The 11,433-nt window shown below is 41.0% G+C and overlaps 1 protein-coding gene across 1 annotated transcript; it reads right to left on the bottom strand.

The window, feature by feature from the left end:
- Positions 1–3,395: 3,395 nt before the first annotated feature.
- Positions 3,396–10,990, bottom strand: LOC127587814 (protein pop-1-like). Its single transcript, XM_052046280.1, has 7 exons — positions 10,822–10,990; positions 8,362–8,439; positions 8,200–8,258; positions 6,562–6,709; positions 6,244–6,351; positions 6,114–6,156; positions 3,396–4,470 (listed from the first exon to the last, which is right to left on the bottom strand). The coding sequence occupies exons 1-7, from the start codon at positions 10,987–10,989 to the stop codon at positions 3,956–3,958; spliced, it is 1,119 nt and encodes a 372-aa protein (XP_051902240.1). The 5' UTR covers position 10,990; the 3' UTR covers positions 3,396–3,955.
- Positions 10,991–11,433: the final 443 nt, after the last annotated feature.

Below are 11,433 nucleotides of genomic sequence, written 5' to 3'. Positions count from 1 at the left end.
CCAGCACAGTTTTGCATCTACAACTGTTCCAAAACATTTTCATAAGGTCATTCATCGATTTGATGATGAAGTGTATGCAGTATCATTCACATCCATGCATTCATTTTGCAACATTCAATGTGTTCAAATAATGTGAAGATCATTTGAATGAGGATGCTTGTGGGCTTTTATTTCACAAATTTTTATTGAGAAAAATAAGATGCTCCAATGTTTTAAACTTCAGCCTGTTGCGTCTTTTACAAGCGATTTCTCCTGCTGTGGAGAACACACGCTCACAAGGGACGGATGAGGCTGGCGTACAAAGGAACTCCTTTGCGAGGTGGGAGAGGTTTGGGAAAGAAGTGTGTTGGTCCTTCCAGTACAGCTGCTTCCTGGAACCTTGATTGTCAAACATGGAGGGGAGAGTCAACCAATAATAATTACTGATTGTCAATTAAATCATCAACATAGCAACCGTGAAAAGATGAGTGAACGTTTGTATACCTGGCGTAATACTGGGTGTATCGCGAACTTCATTCTCATGCTTGGCCCGATAATGCCTCAGCATAGTGGAGGTGCTTCTGTTGGTGTATGACAATTCGACTTGGCAAATTCGACATTTCACCTGTAATGAAATGTGAATAAGTAACTAAGAGTTACCTTGAAATGTATTCGGATTAGAATGGTACAGCACATGTCAATAATCTGAGAGGCACTCGGCGAGTGCCTCTCGCCGAGAGGCTCTCGGCCACAGAAGGCGATTTGAATAAATAAATAAATAATACCTTATTCTCCAGGACATCAAAATGGTCCCACACGGCGGATGATTTGCGTCTCTGCTCCATAATCGGCAAGGCACGAACACGAAGTCTGCACTGACACGAACTTCGACAAGCGAGCGTGAGTGAGGTCTGGCTTGTTTCGGCAGGTGGCTTTGTGTCGCCAAACGACTTCCTTATAAACACTGTGCGGCGGGCTTTTGCTGCGTCAACGCCCTCTGCACTGAGTCGACGCCCCCTGGACTAAGTGGCGCAGCCTCCTGTACTGTGCCAAGCAGCCGATGCAGTCTAAACTGCACCGGTGCAGTTCACGTGTCAATTAGCAGCCTGGACTGTGTCAACGCAGCCGATGTGTCAATTAGCAGCCTGGACTGTGTCAACACAGTCGATGTGTCAATTAGCAGCCTGGACTGTGTCAACGCAGCCGGTGTGTCAATTAGAAGCCTGAACTGTGTCAACGCAGTTCACGTGTCAATCACGTGACGTAATGAGCCAGCACATGCATCGACACGTGATTTGCTCTGTGAGCCCGGCGCATGTGTCAATGCATCAGTATCGCTGGACCCATCACTACTGCTCATCACCAAAAGAATGCCATACCTTCAGTTGGTGGTGGCGAGCTATTTTTCTTCAGCTGGAACTGGGGCCGTAGTCAAGTTGAAGGGAATTATGAACAGTTCAAAATATGAGTCAGTGCTAGTGCAAAACCTTCAAACCTCTGCTAGAAAGCAAAAAATAAATAAAAAATTGGAAAAGGCTGCTACAGCACCTGAACTTAATTTGGGTTTAACCTGAAACAATTAAAATGGTGCCAGGTGTGTAACTGATACCAATTTAACAAATATTGATCAAATTCATCCTTAGCTATTACATGGTGTGGAAATTTGTGCAAATATAATCTCAGTTGTTTATTTTTACCTCACCACTCAAAAATATTTTTTCTTCAACTGAGGTGTAACCCTGACTCACTTCAAATGGCCTGCTGTGAGTATACCTTTGGTCAGAAATCTGCAGTACGAACAATTGCCTCACAGCAAGAAGATTCTGAGTTCAGCTAAAACCGTTCTGTAAAGGAGTTTCCTGTGCTTGCATTTCCTTTGAGTACTCCTCCCACAGTCCCCCCAAAAAATGTACATTTGGTGTTAGAAAACACCTAAGAGGAAAACAGACAACAGGCCCGGGCTTGTTGCGGCAGTCTGCTATTATGAGACTAATAATCATGGGATTTTAAAAAAAGGATGATGTTGAAAAAGACAGGAGAGTCCCTGGATTGTTTCGCAATGCTTCTCCCTGCACCAAACTGTTAGCTAAACAGTGCTCAAACTGTTAGCTAAACAGTGATCAAATTGTTAGCTAAACAGTGCTCTGTTAGCTAAACATCATGGATCCACCAAAAAGATATTGAACCGACTACACAGCGACAGCAATGACTTTGGAAAAAGATTAGACTTCATATTCTGAAATTATCTATTGAACATCAGGGACAGGAGCTAAAAAAATAGTCTTCAGAAGGCACTGACAAAACGGCGCCTGCTCTCAATACTTTTGTTCAGGATTACAGGGAGACAGTGCCGATCCTTTACACACTTCTCAATGATGCATGATAAATAATGCACAACATTTAAAATCAGGTAGGCCAATATAATATTTTATTGTCATTGTGCAGAGTAGAGGTACAACGCCAATGAAATGCAGCTAGCACCTAATCAGAAGTGCAAAAATAAATTATATACTGCAACATAAGTGATGCGTCATCTGTTATGTACAACGATAAACAACCAAGTTACAATATACAAGTGTTATATTTTAGATAGTCTGTATACATGTGTATAGGATAGAAAACTATTTACAGATTAGTATATACAATGTCAGTTAAATGTTTATTTAGGAGGTTAGGTGTGTGCAGCATATAATAGTGCAAATACCAAGTTCGTTGAAGTACTTAGTGAGTGCGACTTTTTTTTTCTTTTACAGTTGGGAAGCTTAACGAGATTCCAGCACGGAAGCTCTCCCTAAGCTTCAAAGTTGGAAGCCGAACCTCATCCCTAAAGAGTCTTTCAGTCCCAAAAATGGCAGAGGTGTGTGCTTCTTGATCAGTTGTGAGAAGTGAAGGGTTTGAGCGAGGACTCGAGATCTGAAATGCTGAGCTGAGAGTCATTGAGCGGGTTGCTTATGTGTTGTGATTTTTCATTTGGGTGAGCATAGAATCCAGTGACATTAAGATGGTTCAAGGCTTTCAAAAGGAGGTTTGCAAATGCCAGATTCCTATACAGTGGTACCTCTACTAATGAAATTAATTGGTTCTGGAATAAATTTCTTAACGAGAAAATTTTGTAAATAGAGACACATTTTCCATGTAAATGCCCTAATCCGTACCAAGCCCACCAAAAATTTTGACATAAATATTTTCTAAAGCATAAAATTGCATATGTAACATATGTTAAAATTAGATTATTGCACAATCCATGAGAGTTGTGCATAATGTAAAAAACAGAGAACAGAGTAAATAAAAATGGTCACGATAGAGGTCCTTCGTAGCCAATGGTATGCCAGGATGCTCCAGAGTAGCCAATGGCAGAGCAGCTATAAGTATGTTGCGTTCAGGAAACTCGGAGATGAGAGGAGCAGCCCATACTGTATTTTTACCTTTGGTATCTTGAAATTTGTTTCGTAACAAGAGCCGATATTTTCCTGTTGAGGCATTTCGTAACTTGAAAATTTAGTATGAAGAGACGTTCGTAAGTTGAGGTTCCACTGTGTATATGTATCGTTACAAGAGTATGTGTAAGGCAGCAGGCAGAACCAATGTCTTGAAGCACTGACCGAGGTGATTGTCGTATGATATAATCCAACGGGTACTGGTGGGGGATAGTGGATGAAGACATTGCTATCCATAAACATCCGGGCCAGCTCTGCGCAGGCTTTGAACACAAGTCCAGATATTGCATTTGGAGCCGCTTGCTTCGTGTGCATTCCCATGCGAAACCGATGGCATCTTAGAAGAAAATAAAGTGCTGTGGCATGTCCATGATTTAAAAAACAAAACAAAACAAAAAAAAAACACTCTGTAAACTGAGGATTCATTAATGATTGTGACGAACCACAAACAGTAAAGTCTGTTGTGCAATTTGAAGATTCTCGAGTACTTCCTTTGACTTCATCGGTCGGCTCCACCATCCCACCCCTTTGCGTGACCCTCAACACCCTCCAGTTTCAGCGGCAGTGATTCCTAAACCCTCAAAGACGCAGTGGAGCTTGTCTGTGCCTAACTGTGCAGTTGAGGGCTTATTCTGAAAACGCTCCAGCAAGCTTTGGAGCTCTTCTTCCAAATTCAGCGCTGCGGCAGACTGCTCAGTCTGTGTCGTGGAGGATTCTTCCTCAAATCGCTCCAGTATTACATGCAGCTCTTCCTCTAAGCTCCGAGGCTCAGACGAATTCACAGTCAATGGTCGGGTGTGTTTTTCATGGGCCAGGGGCATGTAATTGACACCACTCAGAAGCTGTGAAAACTCCATCCCGGATGAAGTCGGAGCGGCTGGAGGCATGAAGTTATGCACAAAAGCAGGAAGGCTGGCTTTAGGCGGCTGTTGTTGTAAACATGCAATATTGCTCACAGACTGTGATTCTCCCTGCGTAGGGTATCGTTCAGGTCCCATCATGCCCGTCTGGACTGGAGCCACACACATCCTCGTGGGCTGAGGAGCTTCAGGATCTTAGTGAACAAGAAAGATTTGAATCAGTTCAAGAGAACACCGGTTTGAAAACCTTTTTTGGCAATTTGACTTTTGTATGCAATTTTTTTTTTTGTGGTCCAGGCTCCTGACCATAATCTTCACATTGTCCTTGTTTTAACCTACCATTCCAGTTGACCGTACTTTCCGCATTCTAAGGCACATCTAAAAGCATTCAATTTTCTCAAATGCCAATAGTGTACCTTATAATCCAATGCGCCTTATATATCTGGTGTTTACAGTCTCTTTATATTCCCCATTGAGCTGTTTACCCGTTCGTGTTCCTACGCCATCTAGTGGTGATTATTAGCAGGAACCAATTTTAACCTAAATGGGTTCTTGCCCGACACATGTGCATTCACCAACACACGAAAACAATAAAAAATAAAAAGATAAATCAGTTAAATTACAATGTTGCAGAATTTGATAGAGTTCAGGAAACAATTCTTCTGATAACCATGTTGCTATTCAGATGCAGTATGAATTAAGCCCGTTTGTGAGTGTTGGCAAGATAGCGAATGCGCATTTGAAGACAGGGTTCATTCAAGGTCGCAACCATTGGCCAAGCGTTTCAATGATTTTTCATTTTAACTCATTCAATCCCAGCCATTTTCACTGGAGCAACCCCGTCAATCCCATCGCTTTACTGGATTTAGACTGATCTTGCAAGGCCCACAGAATATTTGGTTCTAATGCTATCTAAACAAGCCTACCAAAATAAAGTTTGGACTCTCTTCTTTCAGCAGAAAAAAAAAACATTTGTTTCTTTCTTTTTTTGATTCTATCCTTTTCCATTACAAAATGGCTAAGTTTTATGAAAATGGCGATTCCTGGGCAAAAAAACTGAGAAAAAGAGCTTTTTGTAAAAGCATTGCAGTTCAAGCACCTGACGCACCACTGCCAACTACTGGTCGCTTTTTTACATGATTTACAATGCAAACGGCTTATTCGCATTCACAGATTGCATCAAACCCTCCTCCTCTCCATGATGCAAAAAAAAAAAAAAAGACTTAGACGGACAAGTACGTACTTGGTAGGCGGGGCCTAACTTTAAAAAGATGCACAAGTACATCTTGTGGAATGAAAGAGTTAATGACTTTTCAGAACAACATCAACTCAGGCGAACATCTGGTGAACGTATAGTGAATGTTTGCCACCTCAAACGAACCCTGGCAAAAAAATCTTTATCCGGCACCCTCGTGAAGACTCGCGCTCAGTGGCCTTACGAACGTTACTATTTAAACGGTGCAAGAGGTTGCAGTAGCTGACAATAACATTAAGTATCACTTTTACCTGTTGTTTTTTAATAGCACTTATGCCTACTTAGCTTCTGTATAATTTAATATTGAACATGATAGTGGCAATTGGAGGGATAAGCTTTTTTAAGTGGTACTCGGTGGAACATTTTTTTTGAGAACCACTGTCCTTGATTTTAACAACTATACAAGTGAAAAAAAATGTGACAAGGTGTTATGCACGCGTTGCAATATTTGGACAAGACATTTAAGATACATATTGCTGAAATATGTTTACTCCCAAAATTTCTAAATATACAAACCCAAATGTAAATGATCTTGTTGATTACCAACCTGTGTGACATTATGCAAACTAAACAAAAGATTACCTGTAAGAGTGGCATTTCCCCTCATCCTCTTCCTCTTTTTGCCCTACGTAAAAATCAGACATAAGCAAATGCAAACAAGACATCCCAATCAGCTAGACGTTATTACACATAAAAAAAAAATTCTACACACATAGTTGTCACACATTGACCAGTTGGGGTACAACTGGGCATGACGTCGTCTCTCAACATCTGCTTCCTCATAGTATTTGGCCTGGTCTTGCTGTGGTAGTGAATTCCACTGTGGACACAAATTGACAGTGTTAGAGAACTAAAATATATATGTTAACAAACAAACAAATGCTGACAAAAAGAACAGTTACTGTGGTAAACTGTTGATATATTTGGAAGTAAGATCGTTTGCTCCTGTGTTGGATGTCTTTGTCTTGTTCAGCTGCATTGTACGTAAAGCTGTGGCTCGTGTATATTCTCTGATTAGGGGCACACTTACCATTTCTCCCAGGATGACATTTACAGAGGCGCTGTCTTTCTTATCCAATTTTCCCATGAGTGCTTTGCGATGCTTCCTTGCAAACACCATGAAGGCATTTGGAGGTTTCTTTATGTACTGCTGCTCCACCTCATCGTCGGCATCTCTCCTATTAACAAAGACAAAAAAAAGGAGAGAAAAATTATTTCAAGTTCATCAAACATACTTGTGTAATTTTCAATTGTTTCTCTAAATGGTTTTGCAAGAGAATTGGGGTTTGACATGCCCAGGATTCCCATGTTCAACCTATACTCTGTGGTCAAAAACACCCGTCATCTTTAGCATGCTGATTTTTCAATATTCTATACAGAAATATACTTTGCTCAGATCAGATTCCCGTTCCCCTCAAACTGAATATGGAAAAAAGCTGTCCTCAGATTAATATTTGGCGATAGTTTGGCATTTTTGGTGGCCATGTTGGCAGTGATGTTTTAGTGAGGTTCATGACTAGCGAGGCAATACCCCTCTCCGAAACAGAAGATTAACCCACGATTAAATTTTAAATTTAATTGTAATCCAACCATTCATCCATTATCTGAATCGTTTTATCCTCGCGAGGGTCGCGGATGTGCTGGAGCATATCCCAGCTATCTCAGTAGGCGGGGGTATACCATGAACCAGTAGACAGCCAATGAGAAAGCTCATTCAAACCATCAGTATTTTTCACAATTTGTTGTCAAAGCTTTTCGTGATGTTTAACACTTTCTCACTATTGAGCAACATGATAACAAGAAAAACTCAATATTTATGGTCAAGTTCATGCTTGTTGGCGGCTAGTCTGCTCAACGGCTCTCCTCAACAGCACCCCCGAACAGACTTTACCAGTTAGGCTGAGGAGTGTGATCCCCTTTAGGTGGAACTACCACTATTGTCTGCTGATCCAGATGCACTGTCCCGGATGTCCATGTTGCATAGGCATGTCAACCGGGACACCCCCATAAGCTGTTTGGAACTCTGGGTGACCTCATTCAGCTACCAAGGAGCTTTATAACCACCTCAGTGTCTGCCACCTCCTCTGGGATGTTGGCAAAGTTCGGCCAGACGCAGAAGTTGAAAAGTGTGCCTGTGAACCGATGGCGGCACGTGCAAGACAAACTGTTTCAGCGGGTTGAAAAAGACACCCTGGTGTTGAAATTCGTGTTATACGCAAGCGGGCCTCGCACATTCATATTTCCACAGAACACACAATTACTTTGATGGTGAGAATGGCCAAACATAGCAAAGAATGTGTTTGTGCTCACAAGTGAATTAATTCACATAAAGAAGAAATGCAGCTGACTTTTATATCAAATAAAATCAAATTAATCCTTTCAGGGACGGCGGTTACAGCTAATCAAGTAATCAAGTTACATGGAGCATGAAAGGCTTCATCTTTACTTTTTTAAAGAAATAAAACTAAAAAGCAGAAGTCATTTGGTCACTGAGCGTAAGTGTCGCAAGAGGTGACAAAGATCTTACAGACGTTGAACATGATGGAGGTTGGAACGACGAGGTTTTGTGAGAAATATTTTTTTTTCTGTTTGACATCAGAACAGGAGTGTTGACGTTCGAAGGTTTCACTGTAAATCAATATCGCTGTTCAAAATGTTTGGCACTTACATAAACACACCAGGCGTAAGATTTGGGTTCCCTTGCATCATCATTGTTGTGCCCCCCATCTGACAAACAGGAAAAAAGAGCAACAAAAAACTGTGACAGTTGAAAATAAATGTACATATGTTTTAATTTTCCTCCAGACTGAGCGGCCACGTCAAGTCTTACCATTTGTGGAGGAGCAGCAGCAAAATTTACTGATGTTGGGGGAACGAAGTTTTGCACAGGCCACCAATACGGCACCTGCTGTGGAAAAAAAAAAACATGAGGGGTTAGCTTGCCACACGACGCGATTGTCACAACATGACATGAAACAGTGACGTGCTTGAACACATGACAATACATGAGCTACTTAGCTATGTATTCACCCATCCCAGTTTGAACATATCTCATGTATCACAATCAGAATTGAATTGCAGTGTTAGGCCAGCAACATCACATGGGCAATGCTTAGAAAGCAAACTGACTTTTTTTCTGCCGCAACAAGTCTTGACGACTACTCTAGACATTTTGTAGAATGAAAGGAAAAAAACAAGTCAGACAAGTAACATTTAACCCTTTCAGGGACAGTGGTCACTACAGTGGACAGATTCTCATGTTATCAGGGTGCATTAAAGGGTTAAACTAACTTGCTGTTTAAAAAAAAAAATCAATTGCCATTTTTACCATTTTTCTTTTGGCTTATCATCACTGTTAACCCTTCCGGATGACTATTTTTTGAGGGAATTGGAGGTTTGAATACTTAAGGGGTGAAATGTCTCAGTCGTAGAGTGGTCATTTCCCAACCCAGAGGTTGGTTGGTTCAATCCCTGGCCATTGCGACCATGTCGAAGTGTCCTTGAGCGACATACTGAAACCCCGGGTTGCCCCTGATGCTCCGTCATCAGTAGGTGAATGAGGTAACAGTGTCAATTGCTTTGAGTGCCCGAGGTTGAAAAGCGCGATACAAGTGACAGCCTATTTATTTACCATTCACCTGTTACACTTGTGGATCATAATTTCCTAAAAACTATACAGTAGGTATATATTAAGTTGTTTGTGTTGGAGTAGCTGGCCAGTCTATTATTTTTGGTTCAGTGGGGTATGTATAGCTTCCAATGATACTTTGTCGGGGGGAAAAAAAGCATTTGGTATAAATAATGCATCAAAAAACAACATCAATGTGGAAATGATATCACCACATGGGCTCAGGAAGCCTTCAGAAAACCAATGTCGGTAAATACAGTGTGAAACTACATCTGTTAAGTGCAACTGAAATCTCTAATATGCAACGCAAACGCCATTTATCAACAACATCCAGAAATGCAGTCCGTTTCTCTGGAGTTCATTTCGAAATGGACTGATGCAAAGTGGAAAAGTGTTCTGTGGTCTGACGAGTACATATTTCAAATTGTTTTTAGAAATTGTGAGACGTGGTGTCCTTTGAACCAAAGAGGAAGTGAACCATGCAGACTGTTATGGATGCAAAGTTCCATCTTATTGCAGCGGGACAATGCCAAACCACATTCTGCACACATACAACAGTGTGGCCTCATCATATAAGAGTGCGGGTACGAGACATGCCTGCTTGCAGTCCAGACGCTTCTCCCATTGAAAATGTGAGGTACATTATGAAGGGTCAAATACGACAATGGAGACCCCGGACTGTTGAATAGCTGAAGCTGTACATCAAGCAAGAATGGGAATGAATTCCACCTATAAAGCTCCAACAATTCGTGTTCTCAGTTCACAAATGTTTATTGAATATTTCTTTTAAAAAAAAGGGATGTTGTGGTAAACATGACATTGTCACGGCTTTTTTTGGGGTGGGGGGGTGTTAAAGCCATAAAATATTAAATTAATGATTCTATATAGCAATAAAGTTTGTCAGTTTATCTTGTTTTTGTCATGTATCCAATATAGGATGAGTTGCAAATCATTGTATGCTGTTTTTCATTTCATTTCATTTTGTGTCCCAACTTGGTTGGATTTGGTTTTGTACATGAATATACATAATATAGCAATATATTTGGGAGTACTTTAAGAATTACGGGTTAAGTTCCACAACAGATGGATTTTTTTTCTGAAACATAATTGCTATAAATTACACCGCATGGTAAACTCTGTGCTGCACTAGTTTTTACCGGTAAAACCTAAAACCAAAAATGAAAACGCCTCAAAAACCTGATGTGGTCGGACACAAAAACCAAAGACAATTTTATAATTGTTTAAATTTTTAAATTTAGGGTGACGTAAAGACATGTCTGATTGCCATTTGTTGTTGACCAATGTTAGGTCTTATTTTTTTTAGGTATGCAGTAGTTTGTAGTAGAGTATCCTAAAACTTTTGTATTGTGTATCATAACATTGCCCAGTTTGGTGTAAAATGCGAGTGTACAATGTGCTAATGTGAAAACAAATCAATGTCAAATGAAAAGCATGCACACCTTCAAAAAAGGGGGAAATGATGCCATAATGTGGCACTCTACCTTTCCAATATTAAAAATAAAACCCTGTAAGCATATACTGCACATGTTTTTACTTTGTTAAAACACATTCACAAACTCTCAATGCGTGTCACATGTTTACCCAACAGTTCATGTTCCTCGGTATGCTTCAAGTAAAACGGAAGCATCGAAGCATGCTTACCTGGCCATGACTGTAAAAGCCTGCAGCACTATTCATGTAGACCGGCGGCATGACCGCCTGAGGTCCGTTGAACATGTCCGCTCCAGCGAGGGTCGGACCTTGCTCCGCGAAGCGAGGTAAGGCCTGGTAATTGAACCGCACGTCTCTCGGATCACAACTTGGCCACATCTGATCCATGTTGTCACATACTTTGCAATGAACAATGCGCAAAGAGCACAAAAATATAATTATTGCACATCTCAAATTCAGGTGACTTCGAGTCACGTAACACGCACAGATGGGATGACGGATTTGACACAGTTTTGTAGGCGATAACATCAACTTTCACATAAATAAAACGTCTTCCGTGACACGTCCATCTACACACACGTTTAAACTGTACAACATCACGTAATGCAATTATGACGTCCCACGTGTCAGGCGTCAGGATTTTAGATACGCGGGGGGGGTACTTGAATGATCCGTTCCAAAGTGCTGTACATCTGACAGAGCTTTCTTGGGGGGAAGGAGTGGAAATTAGGGGGCGGGGGGAGTCGCAAAATAACATACCGGTAACTATATTCTAGCTAGGAAAAATCAAATATAATGACAGAATACACCACAAATGCATGC

This window comes from Hippocampus zosterae, chromosome 16 (genome assembly GCF_025434085.1).
Source record: "Hippocampus zosterae strain Florida chromosome 16, ASM2543408v3, whole genome shotgun sequence".
In the NCBI taxonomy this organism is placed as follows: Eukaryota; Metazoa; Chordata; class Actinopteri; order Syngnathiformes; family Syngnathidae; genus Hippocampus; species Hippocampus zosterae.
Note: the sequence above shows the minus strand (reverse complement) of the source record. Positions and strands in the feature narration are given on the sequence as shown.

What these genes read in the sequence shown, in the direction of transcription:
- LOC127587814 (XM_052046280.1), bottom strand. Translation starts at nt 10,989, where the DNA reads ATGTGGCCAAGTTGTGATCCGAGAGACGTGCGGTTCAATTACCAGGCC. An exon ending in CTTACGCCTGGTGTGTTTAT is followed by an intron (nt 6,710 to 8,199) that starts GTAAGTGCCAAA and finishes CTTTGTTAATAG; the next exon opens with GAGAGATGCCGACGATGAGG. An exon ending in GGTCAATGTGTGACAACTAT is followed by an intron (nt 6,157 to 6,243) that starts GTGTGTAGAATT and finishes ATTTTTACGTAG; the next exon opens with GGCAAAAAGAGGAAGAGGAT.